The sequence below is a fragment of the Tenrec ecaudatus genome, chromosome 18 (genome assembly GCF_050624435.1).
Source record: "Tenrec ecaudatus isolate mTenEca1 chromosome 18, mTenEca1.hap1, whole genome shotgun sequence".
Taxonomy (NCBI): Eukaryota; Metazoa; Chordata; class Mammalia; order Afrosoricida; family Tenrecidae; genus Tenrec; species Tenrec ecaudatus.
Genome location: NC_134547.1, coordinates 1,182,865 through 1,208,515, shown reverse-complemented (window position 1 = coordinate 1,208,515; position 25,651 = coordinate 1,182,865). Strand labels below are relative to the sequence as shown.

The 25,651-nt window shown below is 45.1% G+C and overlaps 1 protein-coding gene across 4 annotated transcripts in view; it reads left to right on the top strand.

Moving 5' to 3' along the window:
• Positions 1–24,068, top strand: part of LOC142432506 (uncharacterized) — a 29,060-nt gene extending 4,992 nt beyond the window's left edge. Inside the window, exons 1-2 of one of the 4 annotated variants that reach the window (XM_075537770.1) lie at positions 7,338–7,458; positions 20,567–24,068. In XM_075537770.1, the coding sequence (XP_075393885.1) occupies positions 20,923–22,044 (1,122 nt within the window). In that variant the 5' untranslated portion in view covers positions 7,338–7,458; positions 20,567–20,922 and the 3' untranslated portion in view covers positions 22,045–24,068. Of the gene's footprint in view, positions 1–7,337; positions 7,459–7,977; positions 8,240–8,275; positions 8,301–20,566 lie in introns of those variants that run through there. The other 3 variants (XM_075537768.1, XM_075537769.1, XM_075537771.1) reach the window with 3 other exon arrangements.
• The last annotated feature ends 1,583 nt before the right edge of the window (positions 24,069–25,651 follow it).

The following is a 25,651-nucleotide window of genomic DNA, read 5'->3' as shown; positions in this document are numbered from 1 at the left end:
GTCGGCAAGCACTGTAGTTCTTGTGCTCTTAGGGAGGTGGGGGCTTAGGCCCACATGGTCCCTTAGTCCACTGGACTAATTGTTTCTACACGTCTTCAATTTCCTTCTCTGTTTCTTTGGATGGGGAGAGACCAGGAGTTGCACTTTAGTCTCGTGATGTAGCTTACATAAACTAAGATTTACACCAGATCGACAGAGGTCAGGTAGGTGTTGGTTCATGAGCACAGAGTCCGGAGCTGCAGGGGTTTGTTGGCTGTGATCTCCATGGAAGCAGATCGCCAGGGCTGCCTTCACTGGGTGCTCTCAAACCCAGAGATTTCCATGAGTAATTGAGTGTAAACAGTTTGCCCCACCCAGGAACCTCAGAAGTTCCTCAGCTTAGATCAAAAATAGTGGCCTTTATTTTCAGATTTTTGCCTGTAGAAAGCATCCCCAAGCAAGGTCAAAAACAGAGAACACAAAACATTTTTGGCACTCTTTATATTCCTGAAAATTAAAACTTCATGAAAGAAGTTTCATGAAAGTGAAAAATGAAAACTAAAATTAAATTAACTCTGTGCCTTCTGTGTGCATTTCTTAAGGGACCCTCATAGCACAGTGGATAAGCACTCGTCCGCTAATTGAAAGGTGGGCAGTTCAAGCCCATCATTTGTTCCCTAGGAAAACGGTGTGGCAATCTGCCGATGTCAGGATTATGGCCTTGAACATTCTGTGGGCAGCTCTCCTGTCACGTGGGGCTGCTGTGAGTCACACGGTGGTAAAGGGGTTTTGGTTTTGGTTTTGATGTGCTGCTTTATTTTTCCAACTAGGGCTGTAATTTTCCTGTTCTTACATTAAGTGGATCTTCTTACGTAAACAGTTTTTTGGGTTTGTTTGTTTTTTTTGGAATTATTCAGGATTTCCTTACATTTCTTAGCTGTGATGTTTTTGCAAAGGTTTACTTTAGTTATACTAAGGCATTTTCCCTTAGAGATTGAAGGATACAAACACACACACACGCACTGTTTAGCATGCTTATGTGCCTGCAACTCCATATAAATCCATTTTAATATTTCATGGTTTCATACTGTTTCCAAGCATTTCATCTCCCAGTTATGGAAAATGAAACACCATGCATGGAACATGTTGACTCAGAAATGTGGTGACCTTTGTGGAAGATTTGTTCCTGTCAATTTAGAAGTGTCACTCTATTTCCGTATCCAATAAATGAATAATCAGAACTTTTCATGGAAGAAGGAAATAAATGCTCTTCTTTAGGACTGCTTCCCTAAAACTTTGATTTTATGTGTGTGTGAAAATAGATTCAATAAAATTGATTCCCCACTCAACAGATGTTTACATGAACAGTTCCTTGACAGTTACATGTTTCACATTGCCTCACTACCATTAGCTTAGCCAGGGGTCCTCAAACTTCGGCCCCACCAAGGACATTTACCCAGGCTGCTGGGATTTTGCCCCATTTTGTTTTTTACTTCAAAATAAGATATTTGAAGTGTGCATAGGAATTTGTTCATAGTTTGTTTTTTTTAAACTATAGTCTGATCCTCCAACGGATCTGAGGGACAGTGAACTGGTCCCCTGTTTAAAAAGTTTGAGGACCCCTGGCTTGCACTCTCTGCACCTTAATGTTCTCATCTGTGCTTGACCATTGCTGTTGTCCATTCAAGTAGCCCTGGTGATGAAGTGGTTAAGAGTTCAGCTGCAGCTGATGGGAGAAAGATAGGGTGGTCCAATCCCATACAGATTTACAGCCTTGGAAACCACATGGGCCAGTTCTCTGTCCTGTTGGGTTGCTGTCAGTCAGATTCCACTGGGCTGCAAGGAGAATAAATTGTCCATTTGGGAATTTAAAAGAGAGTCAGGTCCAACGTGAGCATTCTTAATTAAACAAGCTAAATTGATTTCTCTAACGCATAAGTTAAGCATTGTTTCTGGGAAATGGATTCAGGGGTCCCTCGAGTCTCCTGTATATTCAGTAGGTCTGGTTTCCTTATAAGAAGGTGAAGTTTGTTCTGAATGTTTTCCTCCTCTCGACCAAGACCCACTTGATCAAAATACTTAATAATGGCACCTGGGCGCAGACCACGTCTCCATCCAGAGACAGTTACACACACAGTCCCCTGCCCTATCTAATTCCTGGACCGACTTCTTCCTCTCGTTCTAGGGCCAGGACTGCCGAAATGCAGTACATACATGTGGCTCTGAAGTAAAATTGAATTTTTTTCAAAGATATTATTCAGGTAACAATCATTTCATTTGTTGATAAAAATGTGTTTATGGCTCTGGAATAACTTTAAAATCCGTGTGAGTTTGCAAAAGTTCGCAAGACCCCTGCTCTAGGGGACTTGAAGCCAATTGCTGTTTCCCCACTCCGTGGGAGAGAGACCAGGCTTTCCACTGCGATCGAGAGTTAGTCCTGGAAACCCACCAGGGAAGTGCCACCCTGTTGCTAAGAGTCTACACCAGGCATGAGTTTGGTTGTGAACTGTTGTTGTTTCTTGGCTGGCTGCTTATATGCTGACTTCAGGCATTGCTCGCTGCATCAGGAGGGAGAGTAGAAATTTAAGAACCAGTTCGGCCAATTGACGCGAGAGGCCTCTGAAACCTAGACTTCCAGGCCGAGGGAAAGGACTCCTGGAGGCGTTTCTTTGTACTTGCACTTACACAGCTGGGAGGGAAAAAAATGAGTGTCAAGGGCCTGCTTTTTTCCCCCATTATATCTTTTCTTTGTTAAATTATTTTATTTTCTATCTTTGTGCCTTTGCAACCTGGATGTATTTTTATGCAGCTACCCAGTCTTATCCCAAAAGATCAGCTTTGTGTGCTTGCATTGAGTCTTCTGCGTAAGGATTTTCTGTGTCTTTTTAATCATTTTATTGGGGGCTCTTATTTCAATCCATACATCCGTTGTGTCAAGCACATTTGTACCTATGTTGCCATCATCCTTTTTGAAACATTTTCTTTTTACTTGAGCAGTTGGCATCAGCTTGTGTTTTCCTCTCTCCCCCACTCTCCCGTCCCCGTAACCCCTTGATAAATTATAAATTATTATTATTTTCATATTTTACACCATCTGCTGTCTCCTTTCATCCATGTTTCTGTTGTGTTATACGTCAATCATTATGATCATTTCCCCCTTTTCCCCTACCTTCTCCCTCCCCTCATAGTATCGCCACTTCCGTTACTATTCCTGAGGGGTTTATCTGTCCATGTGTTGAGGGCTCTTATCTGTACCAGTGTACATGCTCTGTTCTAGCCAGATTTCTACTTCTAAAAGTGAAGAGATCTTCTTTATAGAATGGGCAAATGGGTAGAGACAGAGGGTTTTGAGAGGTTGCCAGGGATTGGAGGAAGAAGGACTGGGAGTTTTTATACCTCCCAAAGACATTAATTGATTGATCGATTACAGACACACATACCCCCAAACAAAACAAAACAACTCTTGCTGTCAAGTTGGTGCCCACTCATAGTGACCCTACAGAACAGAATAGAACTGTCCCTGTGGATTTCCTAGGCTGTCAGGCTTTTCCGGAACAGAAAGCTTCATCTTTCTTCTCCCAGGGTGGTGATGGTTTCCAACTGCTGACCCACTGCACCTCCAGGGCTCCTATGAAGCCTCAGAAACCAAACCCAAGTCACTGCCATCAAGTCAAGGTCAACTCATAGAACTGCGCCTATGGTTTTCCGAGACTGTGACTGCAGGAGTAGAAAGCCCCATCTTTCTCCTGAGAAGCAGCCTATGGTTTTGAACTGGTGACCTTGCAGTTAGCAGCCCACCTAGTAACCACTATGCTCTGTCTCACATACAAAACCAAGACAAGCCATTCCCAAGGAGGATTAGCACCACAGGTGCAGGGTTTGAGAGTGCTGGTGCAGCAGTGGGTGGCTAAGCACCTGGCTGCTCTTCCGAAGGCCGGTGGTCGAACCCAGCAGCTGCTCCCTCAGAGAAAGATGTGGCCGCTGCGTCCATCGAGACCCCGAGGAGCAGTTGCGCTCCGCCCTTTAGGGCACTGTGAGGCCTGATCCACTGGTTCATGGGGTTAGGATTGACCACACCTTTCGGGGGGCAATTCAGTCTGTGTAACGCCCTGCCACGAGGTCAAAGCCACGCACGCCATCCCGATCCTGGGCAGCTTCTATGTTCTCTTTCGCGCTCTTCCAGTTTGCCTTTTTGGATCACCCTGATTTGGGATCCAAAGTCTTGATTGATTGACACACACACACACCCCCCCCACACACACTGGTGTCTTGCAGCTTTCTGATGTTAAGCCCTTTCACATCCACTGCCCCTGATGCCTGTGTTCTCATTTCTGCTTTGCCTGCAGGGTAAGGGACACGGTTTTTTTCTGGGCTATCGGTTCCCGCCAGCACATCCAGTCTTTTTCTATTTATCGGTTCATCTAGCACTGTGAGTTGGATGGGGGGCTGCTAACTGCAAGGCCAGCAGTTCACCAGCTGCTCATCAGGAGAAAAGTGAGCCTGTCTGCTCCTGTCAAGGTTTACAGTCCCTGAAACCCTGTATTGTACAGCATTGTCTTAAGTCAAAGCAACCCATTCGCTGTGGGTGTGAGCCCTGGTGGCACAGTGGTTTAAGTGCTTGTATGCTAGCAGAAAGGTTGGTTATTCGAGTCCTCCGGCCTCTCCATGAGGGAAAGCTGTAGCACTCTGCTTCTGTAGAGAGCACAATGTTGGAAACGCTATGGAATGGTTCCACTATCCTACTTGGTCAACATGAGTAGGAACCTTTGTTGTTTATGTACTAGGTTTTTCAGACTCCATTTGATGGCAATGGGTTTGGGTTTTTGGTTTAGACTTGGCTTTTCTTTTTACCTAGTCTAGACTAGGAATTGCTGGGTGGACCAGTTACATGACGGATTACTAACCAAAAGGTTGGAAGTTTGACCCCATCTAGGATACCTCTGAAGACAACAGGCCTGGCAATCTGCTTCTGAAACACTACCACCTTGGAAACCCCATGGTCCACAGTTCTATTCTGCACGCCATAGCAGCCAAGGACAATTTACTAGACCATTCCGCTGCCAAGAATTGTGACTCAGTAACAAATAAGGAAAACTGAAAAGTAGTTGACACATTGAATTTTAAATATATGATGGTCGTCCAGAAGAACAAACCAAGCTCTCTCAGAAGAAACATAGCCAGAAAGATCCTTAGAAGCAAGGTTAGCAAGGCTTCAGTTCATACTTTGGACATGTTACCAGGAGACACTGGTCCCTGGAGGAAGACGTACTTGGCAAAAATAGAGCACAAGTGAAACACAGCGAGCCCCTTTAATGAGCTGGATTGCCACCAGGACTGCAACAATAGCCTCAAGCTTAACCATGACTTGGAGGCTGGTGCAGGGCTGGGCAGTGGGTTGTTCGGTTGTACATAGGGTTGTTGTGAGTGGGCATCAACTCAAGGGCATCGGACCAACACTGAATTACAGTCACACCTCTGCCCTCATGGGGCTTACAGGATATGTAGAAAAGGAGTATTGTGTAAATAATTATTCAGAGATATTCAAAAAACGTATGCCATTATTTCCTAGAGACATTCAAGGAATCCTGTGATTATGTATGAGTTTCATCAGGATTTGGAAATTTGGCGTAGAGACCAATGTGGATTTGAATTTCATGATCCCAAAATATTCACTAGGATTTTCTAGGCATAGTGAGTAGTTCATTTGGAAGGGATAGAATACACTGTGTATAAATATAAACCTGTAACTGGATTGTTCACATAGAATTTGAATACATGCTAAGTAACATGGGTATTACTGGTGGCACAGTGGGTAAAGTCATAGGCTACTAAAGGAAAGGCTGGTGGTTTGAAATCACCAGCTGCTTCATGGGAGAAAGAGATGGCATCTGTTTCTGGCAGCTAACACCCTGGGAGCTCCATGCATAGGGCACCTCTACTCTGTACTCTAAATTCCCTGTGAAGTGGAATGGACTTGGGGGAATGGGTTAGTAGGATATTACAGTGAATCAGCTGAAATAAAGGCAAGTTGTTGCCTCTAGTAAACTCAATAGCAACACTGTTTCTCATTTTAAAAGCTGCTTATATTCATGAGCAGTTTATTATCTAGTCATTGGACAATCTACACATTGTTTCCTAGGGACTGCAATTTGATGTGTTGTTTTAGCCTCACGGTTTTACCTAAACAATGTTACTAGATGGGTCCTTGAATGTTTCTGTTGCCTCAAAATATAGAATTTTAAATGAGTTCTACAACAAAAGATCAGCTTTGAAATGCTTCCTCTTCAAAGGCCCAACAATTGTATTTGGTGCACCAAGTAACACACACCCCTCTGCTGCCCCCCCCCCCAAAAAACCCAACAAACCACATATTTTGAGACTATTCTTTCTGCTAATAATTTTGTAATGGTCTTATAGCGAGAAATGTGTAGCAAGTGATTTAAATCTATGCATCTCAGCCAATCACTACCACAAAATAATTACAGAGAATAGATAGGATCTTTAATACATAATTGAATACATCAAAACATCCCTTTATGATTCCATATCTTCGTCTAAAAATGTGTGCAGAAGCGTGCAAGTTCATTCATTCCCTTCATCTGAATGCTCACTCACCTATTCAGGAATGCTTCAATATAGGACTGAGCACACACAATGTTCTAAATAGCCTTTTCTGTTATCTTGACATTGCCTTTGTTAGCTTGTTTTAACGGGATGCTATAGTTTTCTTACATTATGGTATAACTAGGTAACAAAATATGTGGCATTTCTGCAAACTACACATATCCCGTTCAATGACATTTTTTGTCATGTTCTACCATCACCATGAATCATTCCCAAGTTGATCCTGTCTTTCAGTGAGGACATCAGCAGAGAGGAGCCATGGTGGGACAGCAGTTAAATCGCCCTGGGCTGCTAACCAAAATGTTGGCGGTTCCAAAGCCCCCCAGCTGCGCTGAGGGAGAAAGGCATGACTGTCTGCCTCTGGACAGATTACAGCCTTGGAAACCCTGCGAGGCTGCGTCTACTCTGCCCAGTAGGGCGGCTTTGAGTCTGAATCGACGGGCCCACAGCGGCCGAGTTTTCCGGGATCTTTGTAGCAGCCAGAAGGCGCTCAGGTGGTGAAAGGGTTAAGCGCCCGGCGGCTGACGGGCAGGGTGGCAGTTGGAAGCCCACCAGCCGACTCTGCACGAGAAAGGCCTGGCCATCTGCTTCCATAAAGATTACAGCCAAGAAACCCCTGTGGGGCAGTTTCGGCTGTCACGTGAGGTTGCTGCGAGTCAAAAATGACTTGACAGCACCTAGCAACGACGTGCGAGCCCTAGTGACGCCGTGATTAAGCCTTCAGCTGCGCACGGAAAGGTCAGCGGTTCCAACCCACCAGCTGCTGCTCTTAAAAAAAGCAAGCCATTGAAACCCCGGGAGCCCGGTCCACACCCGCACTCAGGCTCTAGCCCCTCCCGCTGTCTCTAGGCAACGGTAGGTTGGGGTTCTCCGACCCCAGGGAACCCCCAGTAGGGCTCTAGGTGATATATTTTTTAATTGGAGTGGGGGGACCATCCTCTCACACCAGGGCCAGGCGTCCCTGCCTCCTCTCTGGAAGCCCAGTCACCCCTTGAGTCACCCGAGGCCCGGTCTCCACCCGGCACCGGGCGCCAAGGCCCGGGGGGAGGGGGGCCGCGAACGCCGCGTGTGGCGACCTACTGCCCGCCGACTCCGACCCACGCCCAAGTCAGTGACCTAGTCTTCCGAGACCGCCCCACGCCGGGCCCGCCGGAGGTGGCAGGCGCCCTGTGGCCCCTTTAAGAAGGAGGAGCCCCTCCCAGTCGCTGGCGGGTGCGGGGTGGGAGACGCCATTTCCCGGTGCCCCCCGCGGGGTCTCGGGCCCACGGCCGCGCCCAGGGACGGTGGGCGGGCCTGCGCTGACAGGCAGTGGGACTCGGCCAATGAGGGCCCGGGAAGGGCCACTTCCGTGCCTGCGCGACGCAGGGGGCGGGGCGGGACGTAGGGCGTCTTCCTCGTGGTCGTCATCTTAAGTCTTCTTCGGACACCGCCTCAGGCGGGCAGAGCGCCCCCGAAAGCCGTTGCCGAAGGGACAAGACCCGTGAGCCTCAGCGAAGACCGTTGGCCCTAAGGCAGCGGGCCCAGTCCGGGCCGGACGCGGTCCCCGGTCGCGGAGAGCTCGCCCCGGGCCGGCTCTGAGCGGCAGTGCCGGCGTCTCCGCCAAGATGGCGTGGGTGCGCTGAGGGACGCGGCTGAGGTAAAGCGGCCGCCTGCAGGCCTCCTCCCGCCCTTAGTGATGCCCCCCCATGGGATGCCGGGTGAGCGGTGCCCGCCCGGGCAGCGCGGTGTCCGGGCCCCTTTGTCCGCACGCGGCGGCGGCGCGCGTGGGTGGGGGGCGCTGGTTTCTGGACCCCGGGTGTGGTGAGGGGCGGAAGCGTCGGTGGCGGCGGCCTCCGAGGGGGCGAGTATTGAGAGCGGAGGGGCTCGCCCACGCCCAAACGCTTGGAAGTGCGCCGGGCCGGGAACGTTCGGGAGGTGGCAGTGTCCGCGGGGACCCGTGTGCGGAGCCACGCCTGGAATGGCAAGCCGAGGTCCCCTTCGGGGCGCTAGGCGTCCTGGCCGCGGGAGCCCACCGAGGTTAGACGGCGGGGCGTGGGAGGGATGAGCTTGAAGTCCCGCCAGAGAAGCCAATCCTGGGATGGGCTGTTAGCCCGTCGTGACAGGCTGTGTTCCTGTTGAGGATGTGGCCCTAATTGTGATGGCGGCGCACTTGGTGGGTAAGACCCTCCCACCCACCCGTGCCTTGAGCAGGCCTTTCCCTTTTTCCCAAAGGAAGGCAGTTTCGCTGGCCCACTGCTAAATGACTCTCTCCTGCTGCGCTGTGTGCCCTGCCCCATGTGTTCCTGAGTGGTCTTACCACCTGCTGCCAGGAATCTTTGGAGAAAAGGGTTATAGGGCGTCAGGAATGGGTGGTGGGGGTTCGCGGGGAGCGGGAAGCACAGTGTATAGACATCAGTCCCTGTGCCCTGATTCTGTCCCCCTCCTGTAGCTGAGGTCCCTGGGTGGTACAACTTAAGAGGTCAACTTCAGAAGCACCTTGGGAAACAGGCCTGGCAATCTGCTTCCTTAAAGATTACAGCCCAAAAAAACCCTTAGGGCAGTTCTATTCTGTCGTATGGGAGCCCTGGTGGTGTGTGTAGTGGTTCTGTGTTGGCCTGGGATCTGCATGTACACCAGCAGCTCGTGGGAGAAAGACTGGGTTTTCTAGTCTCAGAAAACCCTCAGGAGGGTCACTGTGAGTCAGCTTGCTGCCCTGGCAGTGAGATTGCATCTCGTGGGGCTGTCATGAACAACATGTATTGTCGTTTTCTCCCACTTGTCCGGGCTGGGACTTGCAGGCACTGATGTAAACTTTACTTACAGAGGCTGAGGACTCTGCAGTAGCTTTTGTTGAAGAGTTTGGAGACTGCTTTGTTTTAGATACTGTTGTTTTCGTTCCTGTGACATGTTAAGCTATGGACCGGTGCTGGCCACTCTTGTTCAGTCTTTCCCTCTGGAGTTATATCATGCTAGTCACCTGTAGTTGCACAATTCCTGAATAGTTGCTTCCTCGCAGGTGGATGTGGTGGTACCAACTCTGCCAAGTGCCAGCTGTGTGAATGATTTTAAGATTGAGTACAAACTCCTATCTTTGCTCACTCGTTTTTGGTGCAAACAAATGCTAGTGGATGTACCCTGTTTCTACCTTTCTTCCTCATTTACCCCCCTAGATTTAAAAGAGAAAGTTTTTATTTTGCTAACTTAATATCCTTGACATTATGGTTTTTACATTGTGCCGGCATTATCATAGTCCTGTCTCAAGTTACTTCACCACTGTTATCATATAACTCTCTGTCTCCCACTCCTAGTAACAACTAATCTTTGATTTGCATATATTTGCCCAATTCAGGAAAGTGAACAGCATACACTTTTAAATTGTGGTGCTATATATACATTAAAAAAATTAACAGTTTGCCACTTTATTTTAATTGGTTCATTGGCGCTAACTACATTCCCAGTGTTGCATAATTTTACCACTATTTCTGAAATTTCCATCACCCCAAACACTTATTATATAACAACATCCTAGTCTCCCTTGTCCTCAACCCATAATACTCTATAATCTCCCTTTTATCTCTTAATTTGTGTATTAAGTATTTTGTGTAAGCAGGATCATGGAATATTTATCCTTTGTGCCTGGTTTATTTCATTTATCTTAAGTGTTTTTAAGAGTTCTCCATATCTTAACATTAGAAGCTCATTATAGTATAGGTTCATAATTTTTCATTATACAGATTGCACTTATACAGAATTACTTTGACTAATTAAAATAATTTTGCTGTGAATATTGGTGTACAAGTATCTGTTTGAGTGTCTTCAAGACTTTGGGGTATGTTTATCTAGGAGTTGTGTCTATTCTGATAAATGGCAATCACGTGCACACAGAACTACATAGTTTTCAAGGCTCCGACCTCTGAGAAGCAGACTGCCAGTCCTTTTTTTCAGGGCACTTCTGAATGAATTCCAATTACCATCATTTTCACTACCCAAGGAACTTAACGCTTCCTAAAACCAAAACCAAACCCACTGCTATTAAGTTGGTTCTGACTCACAGCTACCCTACAATGCATGGTAGGACTTCTCTGGGTTTTCTGAGTGTTCCTTTTTACAGAAGTAGACACCCTCATCTTTCTGCTGCTGAGCGACTGATGGGTTTGCAGCACCAGCTCTTTGGTTGGCAACCTGTTACAGTCATCCTCTGAATGTAGCGTGATACCTCGTTGATTTTTCTTTTTCCTGATGACTACTGTGGGAAGCGTGTTGGTTACCCATTGGACTACTAACCTCAAGATCAGCTGTTGGAAACCAACAGCCAGCTCCATGGGAGAAAGATGGAGCTTTCTACTTCTGTTAAGAGTTAGTCTCAGAAACTCAAGGGGGCAATTCTACCTTGTCCTTTGGGGTCTCTGTGAGTCAGAGTTGACTTGATGGCAGTGAGTAAGACTCATGCTGTTGAACGTCTTTTCATTTGTTTAATGGCTATTTGTGTAGTTCAGGAGAACTGTGTCCTTTGTTAAGATTTTTAATTGGATTCTCCGTTTGTACAGTTGTAAAAGTTCTTTGTATCCTCTGGTTACTCACTTAAAATACAGTTTTCAAATATCTTCTCCCATTCCGTAGATTATTTTTTCACTTTGGGATTGTATCTCAATGCATAAAGGTTATTCAATATTTTATGAAGTCTAGTTTGTTTTTTCTGTTTCCTATACTGCTGGTGTGTTGTCTAAGGACACTTTACCAAATACAATACTCTAAATTCAGATTTACTCATAAATTTTATAATTTTAGCTCTTCATTTTTAGGTTACAAAATAAGAGTTAAAATATAAAATGAAGAGGTAAATCCTGAGTACTGTATTTGGTAAAATATTAAGAGTGATAACAGGAGCCCTAGTGTGGTATACTGGTTATGAATTGGCCTGCTAACTGCAGTCAGCAGTTGGAAATTGCCTTGGGAGAAGGATGGAGTTTTCTACTCCTTTAAAGTGTAAGCCATCTGGGTACTATTGGCATCTTAACAAGGTTAAGCCTTCCAGTCCATAAGAGTGGGCTTTCTTCCTTAACCTCCCTGGTCGTCTAATTATGCCAGTAATTTTGTTAAGAGACTTCGCTGCTGTGTAATCCAAGTGTGGCTCAGGGTTACCGCTTCTGACAGTTACCATTGACCCCAGCCACACTCAGGATTACCGCCAGAGAGGTTAATAACAAAATAACCTCACTGCCTTCTGGGCAGTTCCAACTCAAAGCTATCCTGTACCCTGAAGGGTTTCCAAGATTTCTTTTCATGCAAACGGTCCTTGGATTATGAGCAAATTTCAGCCTTAAATCTGTCTTTACATAAAATTTGTAGTAGAACATGTCATAAAATGCTCATTTCTTATATTTTATGTAGTTCATGTGACACAACATGCTGCGGGTTGTGTGGTTATATGCCTAAAATGTGAATATGTCATGTGAATGCTACAGACTGGGTATGAGGATGCTATGGGGTACTTTCTTGGCTATCTTAACACTTTTCTAAAGAGGATGGGGGTGGGCAAAGAGTGTAGCTGGCTGTGTGTAATGAATTTGGGCTTTTATGCAAAATAACTGAGGGGATCAGTAGCTCCATTCTCTCCTGTGGGTTGGTGCTGTTTGAGCCCTGTTCTCTCCAACACCCCTCCCTTCCCCATTTTCTGTGTACTGTTAAGCCAGGTACAGCTTAACGGACTGTTGCCTGTGAGGTTAATGGGCATGGTTTGGCATAGGTTAAAATTGCACACATGGCGTAACCAGCCAAAACAAACCCACTGTCATCAAGGCGCTTGCAACTCAGGATTGACCTTACTGGAACTGTTAGTTTTTGTAAGACTATACATTTTTATAGAAGCAGAAAATAAATAGTTCCACTGTTCTCCTAAAGAAATGGCAAGTGAATTTGAACTGCTAACCTTCTAATGTCACTTCCTGAGATTTAACCCACTGTGCCACCAGGAGAGTTGATGAAAAACCTGTTGCCAGCCATTAAATGATTCTAACTCGAGACCATCTATACATAGGCTTTCCAAGATTTGGATCTTTATGGAAGCAGACCATAAAACAAATTGGATTTGAACTACCAGCCTTGTGGTTAATAATGCAGTCCTTAGCCACAGTGCTACCAGCGCACCTTGGAGGAGGAGGCTCATCCCTCCCTGTTTGTACAAACCACCTTCCTCTACTCCAGTCTGGCCCAGATCATGGTAACTGCCCATAAAAAGAAGATGCTGAACACTCCTGATCCTTGGAGGGCTCAGCTCTCAGCACCAAGGTGGTCAGCTCCAGCTTTTGATAGCTCTACCCCAGATGGAGGAGGTGGGTTAAGGATGTTCAAAGGGATCGTCATGATTTGGTCATGAGCTTTGGGGAAAGGAGGGTTGAGTTGGGAAGAACCGGGAAGGTGAAATGTAACAGAAATGGGAATAATGTTGAATTCAAAGATGTGCCAAGGCTTAGAGTTTCAGGAACCAAAGGTTGATGTCAGGGCCCTATCTGAGTCTCTGCTCTCAGGTACCCACACCTTTCTACCACTGAGTTTGAAAAGATTGTCTCCAGTGAGGATGACTTAAAATAGACTATAAATGGCTTTATTCATACCCTCACCCCATTCCTGTTCCATGCCCTCTTTGTTTGAATAATCTGTAGTTCCCAAGAGGCCTGTGGGGTATGTTCTGTGTAGTACAGCATTTTCTTCATACTCCCTCTCCTGTTGTATCCTAGCATAAGATCCTTTGTTTAGTTTGTGGAATTGAGTGAGTTAGAAGCCAGGGCACAGAAGTAACTGGTGCAAGGTACAATGAGTCCAGGCTGGAGTTCCACAGTGCTGAACCTCAGTCAAAAGTAAAAAGTCTCTCTCACACACACAAAAAAAGACTAGGGCCCATAAGTCTGGAATTAAAACTTCTGCCCCACATCTCCACTTTCAGTCAAATATTGCATATGCCTAAGAAGTGAAAAATAGCACATACCAGGGAGGGGTACGCGTTCATTAATTTTTTTAAAAATCAACCATATAAATCCAAAAGGACAGCACTTGCCCCCCCCCCAAATTCAGAAGGCCAAAAAGGGGGTGAGGAAAAAAAGGACAGATGGGAATGGGAAGCACAGGGAGGAAGTGGGGAGAGTGCTGTTTCATTTGTGCCATCAATGTCAGAAAACAAAGTGGTGAACTGTTGAATGGAAAGCCAATTTGTAACTTGCACCCAATTTAAAAATTTTTTTAAATTTAAAATACGTACCGCATATACTTGAGTATAAGCCAACCTGAATATCAGCCGAGGCACCTAATTTTACCACAAAAACTACATTTAAAATGTGCTGGAAAACTTGGTTTATACAAAAGTACATATGGTAAATAAAACCCAAGGTTTTTTACAAACTACCTTTAAGAGCAGGAGAGGGATTCAGCTCCCAAGTTGACTCATGTTTTTAGTATAAATATGGGCATGTCCATTAATCTCCTGGGCTTGTGGACTTGACCAAGACTGAGGTTTGTTGCAACTAACTGTAGACAGTTTGGACAAACCTGTAGCCAAATAAAGAAGGGAGGTTAAATATTACACCTGCAAAAGAGGGAATGTAAAAGGCATCCTTGGACTGGTCATGGACAAGCTGTAGCCTGAGGAAATGGAGCCCTCCTGCAGATTGCAGTAAGCTTGTTATACATGTAGGAATAAAAAATTGTGCACCCATTTGTTTTGCTTATGCATGAGCAAACGTGAATAAAAGCTGATGGTGCCAGGCTATCAAAAAAATTTGGGGTCTTAAAGGCTTGCAGGCAAGTCAAGCGGCCATCTAACTCCGAAGCAACCAAGCCCACATGGAAGAAACACACCATTCTGTGTGATCACGAGGTGTCGAAGGGATCAGGTATCAGACATCAAAGAACCAAAAAAAATGGTCATTGTGAATGAGGGGAAGTGCAAATTGGGGACCCAAAGCCCATTCGTAGGGAACTGGACATCCCCTTATATTAGGGTCGTGGGTAGGAGATGAGCCAGAGCCAGTCAGGGTGCAGGGTAGCAACGATAAAAAATAGAACTTTCCACTTGTTTTTAAATGGTCCCCCTCCCACCCCCACTATCATGATCCCAATTCTACCTTACAAATACAGCTAGACCAGAGGATGTACATTGGTACAGATAGGAACTAGAAACGGAATACAGGACAGATGATCCCTTCAGGACCAGTAGTAAGAGTGGTGATACCAGAAGGGTGGAGGGAAGGTGGGGTAGAAAGGGGGGATCAATTAGAAGGGTCTACATATAGCCTCCTGGGGGGACAGACAACAGAAAAGTGAGTAAAAGACATCGCATAGTGTAAGATATGACAAAATAATTTATAAATTATTGAGGGTTCATGAGGGAGGTGGGGAGCAGGGATGGAGGGGGAAAATGAGCTGATAACAAGCAAATGTTTTGAGAATGATGAGGGGGACAAATGTGCTTGACATAATGAATGGATGGTGATAAGAGTTGTGCCAGCCCCCAATGAAATGATTTTTTTTAAGTAGATAAGAGGTATAGCTGAAACCCAGGTGGAGACGGAGCATGTTAGTGGGACAGGAGGAAAGTCAAGGGAAATAGAGGAAAGAGCTGGGAGGCAAAGGGCATTTATAGAGGTCTAGACAAAGACATGTACATATGCAAATATATATAGGAGGTTGGGGAAATAGATATATGTGCCTATATTTATATGTTTAGTATTAAGGTAGCGGAGGGACATTGGGCCTCCACTTAAGTACTCCCTCAATGCAGGAATACTTTCTTGTATTAAATTGGCATTCTATAATGCTCACCATCCTGACACAACCGCTGAAGACAAAGCGGGTGAACAAGCAAATGTGAAGAAAGCTGATGGTGCCTGGCTATCAAAGATATAGCGTCTGGGGTCTTAAAGTCTTGAAGATAAACAAGCGACCATCTAGCTCAGAAGCAACAAAGCCCACATGGTAGAACACACCAGCCTGTGTGATCACGTGGTTCTGAAGGAATCAGTTACCAGGCATCAAAGAACCAAAAAATCATATCATTGGAGGCACACCTCCAGGATACGATCGCTGAAGACAAATGGGTGCATAAGCAAATGTGGCAAAGAAAGCTGATGATGCCCGGCTATCAAAAGATATAGCGTCTGGGGTCTTAAAGGCTTGAAGGTAAACAAGGGGCCATCTAGCTCAGAAGCAACAAAGCCCACATGGAAGAAGCACACCAGGCTGTGCGATCACGAGGTGTCAAAGGGATCAGGTATAAGGCATCATCAGAACAAAAAAAAATACCTTACCGTAGTGAATGAAAGGGGAAGTGCAGAGTGGAGACCCAAAGCCCATTTGTCGGCCACTGGAGATCCCCTTGCAGAGGAGTCTAGGGGAGGAGATGAGTCAGTCAGGGTGCGATGTAGCACTGATGAAGAATACAGCTTTCCTCCAATTCCTAAATGCTTCCTCCCTCCCCCCAGCTATCATGATCTGAATTCTACCTTGCAAGTCTGGATAGAGCAGAGGATGTACGCTGGTGCAGATAGGAGCTGGAGGCACAGGGAATCCAGGGTAGTTAATACCTTCAGGACCAGGGTTGTGAGTGGCGATACTGGGAGGGTAGAGGGAGAGGGGGTTGGAAAGGGAACCGATTACAAGGATCTATGAGTGACCTCCTCCCTGGGGGATGGACAACAGAAAAGGGGGTGAAGGGAGACGTCGACAAAATGATTTATAAATTATCAAGGGTTCGTGGGGGAGAGGGGAGGGAGGGTCAAAAAAAAGATCTGATGCACAGGACTTAAGTGGAAAGCAAATGCTTTGAAAAGATGAGGGCAAAGAATGTACAGGTGTGCTTTACACAATTGATGTGTGTATGAATTGTGGTAAGAGTTGTATGAACCCCTAATAAAATGTTTTTTTTTCAAATGTAGATAAACTCGATTAGGAGAGTTAGTTGTATGAGGGGGCAAACCTTCAGGAGAGAGACACACCCAGGGATTCTCTGCTTTCCCAATCCTTTGCCCCTGTTGGCCACAGCCTCTGGTTTCATTGACCTTGGCGCTGAAAAACTCTGAACATGTCCTGGCTGAGACTGTCCACTGATGATAGTAACAGGGACCTTTGCTGATGTTAAGCGTGGCACAAATGGTGCTGCCATTACTTTGTCTTGATATTTTAACTTAGCTGCTCTTACTTAGCCTACCTAATGTCTGCCCCTCATGCACTAGGACAAACTCATTTCCTTTCCCAAACCTTGCCACATTTTCAAAGGTGGGGAGAGCAGGGATTAGGGTTAACAGGTGGAGCAGATGCTGGTGGGTGGGCCAGCCTGGATTGTATGGTAAGGCAGTAAAGTACTTGGAACTGGGGGGGTGGGGGTGCACAGAGGGCATACAAGAGTCACAATTCCTTAGTTCAGAATGAGCTGTGACTACAACCTTGAAACTCTTCCAGCACATGTTAGTCACTCTGCTGGGTTGTAGGTAAGCCAGGCATTGATAACCTTAGGGCTGTCCATGGAAGTAGTTTACCTCTGTAGTTAATTTTATTCCTACTTTTTTTCTTTTAGATACTGTTGGTAAATGGTGTGGCCTTCTTTTTAAATGCTTCATTAGTGGTGTATAGAAATCATTGAGCTTTGTTTTGATTTTTGTGCCTTGCAATTTTCAGAAATTGTTTTAAGAGCTTGGTGGTATAATGGGTTACAGATTGGGCTGTTAACTGCAAAGTCAACAGTTGGATACCAGCAGCCACTCTGAAAAAGAAAGCTAAAGCTTTGTATCAGTAAAGATTGATAAACTCTGAAACCCACAGGGGCAATTTTACCCTGTCCTGTAGGTTCTCTATGAGTTAGAATGGAGAGCATTGAAAGGTGTGGGGTTTTTTGTTTGTTTGTTTTGGTCTGGTTTTCGCTTTCTTAGGAATTTTATACATACTGGATCATTCATCTGAATAGGAAAAGCTGTGCTTTTTGTTAATAGTTTTTTACTGCCTGAATACTGGTTAGAACTTGCAGTGTCAAATTGAATAAATGAGGGAAAAGAAGCATCTTTGCCTTGTTTCTGATCATGGGGAACATTTTTTAAAGCTTTGACCACTCAAAATTATGTTTTTCATAAATGCCTCATATTTTCCTAGTTTTTTGTGAAAGGATACTGAGATTTTTTCATAATAATTTTCTGTGCAATGGCCATGGGATTTTTCTACCTTGTTCTCTAAGGGTAAGTTGGAAAGTATGGCTATAAAATCAGACACCTTTATTAAACATGCCTAGCAAGATTTGGAGCTATTGTTTCTTGAGACAGCCACTACGTTTATATATTTTTGAAGGTGATCATTTCTATTTCTCTGATTCTTCTCCAAAGAATTCTGTACTCTGATTTACCCCATAACAAAATGACAGTTTGGGGATCTTCAGAACCTTGTCAAGGTTGTTTTGAGTTGCCCAAACAAAGAGAATTCTTTGAAGGGACCAAGATCAGGGCTGTAGGGTAAATGGGGTCTATCTAGAACAACCCTTGTTACCCTTGGAGATTCAGCAGGTATGATAGGGAAAATACCTTGGTGTGATTTCCTGGCCTTTTATTCATGGGTTCAGTTTCCCTTTTTTTACCATGATTTCCTAATAAGCCCCCGTAATCACCCTGTGTTCTTTGTAAAAGATTATCAAGATGTGACCCCTTTGGGATCCGTCACAAAACTGTTGCTGTAACCTGAGCTGACTTCGCTGTCCTGAATTTAACTGTCCCCAGCACATCCCTATAAGCCATAATTTGGGGGGAATCATTTTTTAGGGTACCTTAATATGACTGAGGCAAGTGCATTCTAGGGAAACTTGTCTGCAACCAACCAGTGATCAGACTTGTGTAAACGCATTTACTCAGAATAAACCTTTGCATGTATGAACTAGAGCCCTAGTAACAATACTTTTTGGCTTCCCTTATATAATGTCTCACATTTGTGTGTTACTTAGTGTTGCTATAATACAAAAACCATACCTGTTGTTAGATGTCAACGAGTTCCAACTCTATGCTCAACAGAAGGTCCTGCACCGACCTCACAATTGTTCCTATGCTTGAACCTTCCTCTTTTTTGCTGCCCCTCTACTTTACCAAGCGTGATGTTCTTCAGGGACTGGTCTCTCCTGACAATATGCCCAAAGAATTTAAGATGAAGTCTCACCTGCCTTGCCTGTAAGGAGCCCTATGGCTGTATTGTACATGTGAGTGGTTTATAAAACAGAAATGTATTCTCTCATAGTTTGGGAGGTTTAAGGTCCAAATCAGGGTCACAGGTATGTTGGTTCTTTCATTGTCCACAGCCCTTGTTCCTTAGTGATCCTCACATGGCATATGTCTTCTGCATATATGTCTGTTTCTAGATAACCACTCATGTTAGAACTGCATAACCTTGGTTACACAGTGGTTAAAAGCTCAGTTGTTAACCTGAAAAATTGGCAATTCAACTGTTCTATGGGAGAACAATGTGACAGCTTGCTTCTATAAAGACTACAACTTTGAACTGTTGAAAAATTATTTGTTTTAAAGAGTCTCTCGAAGTTAGGATTGACTCCATAGTCATGATAGTTTAGAACTTGGAACTGATTAGATTCAGAAGCATTCTACAGGGATGACTTTATTTCCACAAGTATAAGGAAGGGGAGACCCTAACACACTGGAGGACAGGTACGATTTATAAACATTAGTATAGCCATACCAGCTCTCTTTTGCTTACTGATGGCATTAAAAAAAACACATCGTTTCACTTTCCGCCTATTTATGTCTTTGAGACTAAAGTGAAACTGATGAAAATATATAGTTGTTGTTTTTAAATTTATTCTGCCCATCTCTACATTTTGCTTTGAGGTTTTAGGTCATTTACATTTAAAATACTGATAAAAGGTTTAACAAAAATGTTTCCCAGCAAAACTGTTTGGATTACAGTCTTCATGTTGTGCCCTACACTCTTTTTCTTGGTTCCACTTGCTTTCTATCGGCGTGAGTCCTTTTCAAAATGCTGACACAATTTGTTCTGACCAGTTCTGTGATTTATTTTGGGCAGTGAGGAGTGTAGGGCTTTTTATTCTGCCTTGCTGATACTACTTTCCCCCTTTTGTGGCATGTGACTGACTTTTCTATACATTATGACTCATGAACCCTTGTCACATCTACCTTTTTATCTGTACACCTCACTTAACTCCTCGTCATTGTTCCCTAACATGTTGTTAGGTACCCTCATACGGATTCCAATTTGACAGCTATGCATAACAGTACAACTGCCCCACTAGGTTTTCTCGGCTGTGATCTGTACAGGAGCAGATTGCCACATCTTTACTCCATGAAGCTACTGAGTAGTTTCAAACCCAACAACTTTGTGCTAGCAGCCAGCAATTAACTGTTGCACCACCAGGACACCTTTTCCCAATATTGGCTCACACCTCATTTGTTGGGAAGAGTGCACATGTCCCTCACAGTTGTTGACTATCAGTTACGGTTGAATTTTCCTGTGCCCAGACACATCTTCATCCTATATACATGTTGCCAGCAGAGGGGGAGGGAGACACAACACTAGAGACTTTGCCTCTCCTCCCTGTGCTGTGTCTCACGATGAATAAATTCTTTGATTTTGGGGGCCCAGGAAGGAGCACAACCAAAAGGTTGTTAATTGGAACTCAGCTCAGTTGAGGAGAGGCCTGGTGGTGTATTGTAAAGATCACAACCCAGAAAACCCTATGTGGCCATTCTTATTTGTCACATGGGTTATTATGTGTTAAAATCTTAGTGTGGTTAATGTGTCGAATTCCTACTCCATAGTACCCAGCAGCAACAAATGCCAGTACTGAAAAGCAGTCCTTTCTCAACCTGCCCAGCTCGCTTATCTTCAGAAACGTCCCATGAGCTCATTCCTTGATATGCCAGGCACAAATTTGTACTAGAATTCTGTTTACTACTGAGTCAACATAATCTCATCAGCATTTCTCTGCTTTCAGGTTGAGCATGGAAAATGTGCTGAAGAGTCATCTTCTGAGCAGTGCTTTCTGTGCAAGGACTGCCATATCAGAACTCCCCAGACAAGCCCATCAGTTCTGAAGATAGCTCTGTGAGTGAGGTGTGTCCCTCACTTGAAAAACAGTCGGCACCTCCTCAGTGCCAGGCAACCTACCCTGGACAGAAACTGTTCTTAGATGGTGGAGTGTACACAAGATACTTCTGGTTCAGTGAAAACTTCTCCAGTTTAAAAAAAGAGAGAGAACAGAGAAACTCAATCTGGGGTACGGGCAGGACCTAGTTTGTGAAGAGTTGTATATTTCATGTATCAGAAACAGACAGCTGTGAGGAGGTTGGGATGGACTTTCCGGCTACCTCGGGGTTGCTCCCGCACCAGGCTGTGCCCAGCAGTGAGAAACCGCACAGTGGCATCGAGTGTGGGGAGACCTTCCATGGTGAAAGCAGTCAGTATCAGTGGGGTGAATGTGAAAGCACCTTCAACCACGAGCACACACTTATCCAGCCCCAGAATTTCTGTGCTGGAAAGGCACTTTATAAATGTCATAAGTGTGGGCAAGCTGCCGTCAGCTGCAAGTGTGGGCGAGGTAAGCGGCAGCGAACTGGCTCTCAAGAAAGGCCTTATGAGTGTGGTATATGTGGGCAGTTCTTTGGCCAGATCTCCATCCTTGTCAAACACCAAATAACTCACAGTGCAGAAAGGCCTTATGAGTGTAGCGAATGTGGGAAGACCTTTAAGCGTACTGCTGAACTCATCAGGCACTGGAGAATTCACACAGGAGAAAAACCTTATGAGTGCAGTGAATGTGGGAAATCTTACACTCGAAGCTCCAATCTTGTTGAACACCAGAGGAGTCACACTGGAGAAATAGGATATGCACGTTACACATGTGGCATATGTGGAAAATCGTTTAAACAGAGCTCCAAGCTCACTCTACACAAGAGGGTTCACACAGGAGAAAGGCCGTATGAGTGTGATCAGTGTGGCAAGTGCTTTAGCCAGATCTCCAACCTCATGCAACACCAGAGTGTCCACACTGGAGAAAGACCATACGATTGTGCGGAGTGTGGGAGATCCTTCAGCCGGAGGTCCAACTTCATCGAACACCAGAAGGTACACACAGGAGAAAGGCCTTACGAGTGTGGTGAGTGTGGGAAATTCTTTAGCCGAAGCTCCATTCTTAGTGAACACCAGAGAGTTCACACAGAAGAGAGGCCTTATGAATGTGGAGAGTGTGGGAAAGCCTACAGACGAGTCTCCAGCCTCATTGAACACCAGAGGGTTCACACCGGAGAGCGACCTTACGAGTGTAGTGATTGTGGGAAATCCTTCATCCGAAACTCCACCCTCACTCGGCACCGGAGAGTCCACACTGGGGAGTTCAGTGGAGAGTTTGCTGGAGATTACACTGAAGAGTTCACTGATGAATTCGCTGGAGACTTCTTGGAAAATGCACTATGAATCCTTTAAAAGCAAATTCTTTAGCCAGTTCTCCAATGTCATCACCAAAAACTTCATACCAGAAAGAGGCCTTATGAGTGTAGCAAATATGGGAAAGCCTTCAGCCCCAAGAAGTGCACCCAGGAGAAAGACTTCAGACCTTAGGGAATGTGCTGTGTCCTTCAGTGGCCCCAAGATAGACTTTAGATGGCATGAAGTCAAAACACTCTGTGCCTGAAACCTATAGTTGACACATTTGCTGAGATGGTTAGGTGCGTGGAACTTGCAGGAGCTGCACTGCACATTCTAACTGGCCTAAGCCATTGCCAGAATTCTGTAACTGACCATTTATATGGCAGAAGCCATCATAACCACCACCTAGCAGGTGTGTGCATCATTCATCCCCCCTGTCCTCAGAATTGGCAGGTGTCAGCACACTCAACCTTGCCTTTGCTGAAGGAAGTCATGAGGAATCAACCTTCAGGACGTGGTCTTCACCTGGCTTTGGACAAGAGCACCCAGTCTGGGTTCTGCCAGCAGCTCCCTCAAAAAGTTCACCTTCTTCATGCCATTGTTGGTTAGTCTCCTGGAATGTACCTGATTTACTTTTCCAGCCAAGTCACCAACCAAGAAATGCTTCCCATCCATTGCTCTGGTTTGTGTACTGATAAAGGCCTTATTACTTCAGCCACCTTTGATGTTGGGGGCTTCTGTTGGATGTAGTGTAGCTTAAATACAGACTTTGTTAGGTATAGATGAACAGCTTTGCTCTGTGCCCACATAGATGTGTTTCCCATCACAGACTTAATGTGTGATGGTAGAGAGTAGTTCTGCCTCCAGTTGGGGCCTGTTGTGCTTCAAAAAGACTGGGACCATGTGATCCTAGTTTGTGCCCTGGATACTGGGATTTATTACAACCCCCAGAAGATGCTTGCAACGTGGAGGCGCTGCTGTGGCAGCCTCCAGTGCTTCTTGGGACAGAAGGAATATGTATCTCCTTGTTCCTGGGGACATTACATAATACACACCTGTTGTATGACGGATCTCCTGATCTCATCGAAGAGCCTGGGGTCTAAAATTTAGCCAGCTGGTATATGCAAATGACACTTGGTACCAGGATTCTGGGTGTTAGTAGGTAAATGAGCACAAGTGTGCCTCTTGTACGCATAGGTAAATGTAGTTCTGGAGCTAATAGCTGTGCAGCACCAGTGTTACTGAAGTTCGTGGGCCCTCCAAACTCATGCCTTCCTTCAGAGCTCTGGTAATCAACAGAGCCTGTCATCTAAGTTTCTGGTTTCTCACCACATAAATGGCCAGTTGGCCCGCAGATTTGTTGGTGCAACTAGAAAATGAGGTCAGAAAATAAAGATCCTTTTGCCAGTTTGTGACATTGTGATCTGGCCAGTGTGCTTGTTGCCTCAGAAGAAATACTCTAGTAATTTGTTCAGTTTATTTCCTGCCTCTGATGCAGGGCTGCCCTTCCCCAGGCACAAAGAACATGCTGCAGTCAGGGAACATTGTCCAACCCAGTTTTCTGAAGCGGGGAGAAATAAAAACCAATTTTTAAATTTTATTTTTAACCTTTTTTAAATGATATGAGTATACTTGTTAATTCCAACATAAGTATGAACCTATGAAATCTTCATAAGCATGATTATAAGCACCCCTGTCAGTACATTTTCTCAAGCCCTCTTACAGTCTCCTCTCATTCCCCCCACCCACCCACCCACCCAAGCCTTCCAGGTAACCACCCGTTTCCTGTTGTGTTTTTTTTCCACAATAGATTAGTTTCTATTTTCTAGAAGTTTATATGACTGAAAACTTAAATGCTGTTTTCTTCGCGCGCCGCCCCCAGCCCCAATTTCCTTCATACTGCATAGTTATGAGATTGAACAATGTTGCTTATGTGACTACTTGATTCTTTTTATTGCTGAGTAGTAGTCTGTGTATATGCACATGCAATTTGTTGATGCATTGTCTATCAAATGGACATTTGAGTTTCTGGTTTTGGCTGTTACAAATAAACTTGTTATGAGCTTAGGCAATTCTATTATTTCTCCCATGTTCACATCTCTAAGGGCAGTGCTCATGTCACAAGAGTAGCTGTTTGCTTTAAGAAACTCCCAAACTGATTTAAAATTATCAAGTCCTGGGCAGTCCCAATGATAGGCATATGAGAAAGCATTTTAGTTCCTCTGTGTGATCTTGCCAGTAACCTCTCTGGGCAATGTTAGCTATAATTTGATTTGTTTTGTTTTCTAATGATTGAGAGTTTTAAAGTGAATTTAGTGTAATTTTAGTGTTCAAGGAGAATTGAGAGTATAGCAAGTTTCCATATAGGCTCCTCCCCTCCCACAGTTTCTCCTATTAACTTCTTTCATTCTGAGTCTATAGTTTGAATCCATGGCCTTGGTGATGCATTGGTCAAGGTATTTGCTTATTAACCAGATCAGCAGGTAGCTGTTCACAGGTGAAAAGTGGATTGCTAGAGATACTTGGAGTAGGGAAGGGGGCTGGGGGGCCGGTAGCGACACTAAAGGCTTACAAGTTTGGAAACCCTATGAAAGTAATTGTCCTATAGGTCTCCATAGAATCTCCTTAATGACATTATACTTTGCATTTGGGAGCCCTGGTGATGTGTTAGGTACTCGGCTACAAACCTTGAAAGTTGGTTGGAATCTGCCCAGCCGCTCAATGGGAAAATTTTGGTGTTCCTTTGGATAGCACAGCTTAGAAAACCTTAATGGGGCAGTTGCATGGGTCCCCGTGAGTCAGAATCAACTGGGTTTTGATAAATGCAAAGTATCGTGTGTCCACTACTTTAATGCAGCTAGGTAAGGCCATCCAATACATGATAAAGCGATGAAAGCCTGCAGGGTGCAAATTCAAAAATCAAACCCACCTCCATCAAGTTCATTCTCACTTAAAGCAGCTCTGTTCTAGATAGTATATGGGTTTCCTATGGGAATAGGATAACCTCTTTGCCTAGGAATGGCTGGTAGTTTTGAACCGTTTACCTTACAGTTAGCAATCCAGTGCACCCAGCAGCATCCCTTGAGCTCCATTTGTGGGTTCTGCACAAACAGCCTGCTTGACCCTGTGGAAGTCTTCATCAACAAAATAAGCTCACATTTGGCTGGGATGCTGTGAAGATTTAAAAATCCTACCTTCTGCTGCACATCTCTGGCCCAATCATGTCTCCGGGAATTGGCTTGAACTCCAGGGTAATGAGCAGGGTTGGGCGTTTGAGGCCCGGTGTGGTAACTGACACATTTCCCTGACTAGCAAGGGTATCTACCCCAGGAGAAGGAGATCTGGGGACTCCTCATACTGGACCCTCTAGCCCACTAAGGAATTGCTCCTGTCCCCCAAGGTGGTACAGGCCAGGGACCTTGGGACCTTACTTAGTGTCACAGCCCCTGGAAGGAACACGGCCAAACTACTACTGGCCTGGGCCTGTTTTCCCTCCTTTCAAGGATCTGGAGAAGCCTCATTTCAGGAGCACCAACTGAAGCTTGGTCCTCAGTGCTGGCTGAGTACACAACACTCCATGATTTCATCCCACCAGGGACCTCTAGCCACCCCACTACAATGGTGGAGGCTCAAGACCTGCAGGTGGATGCGACCA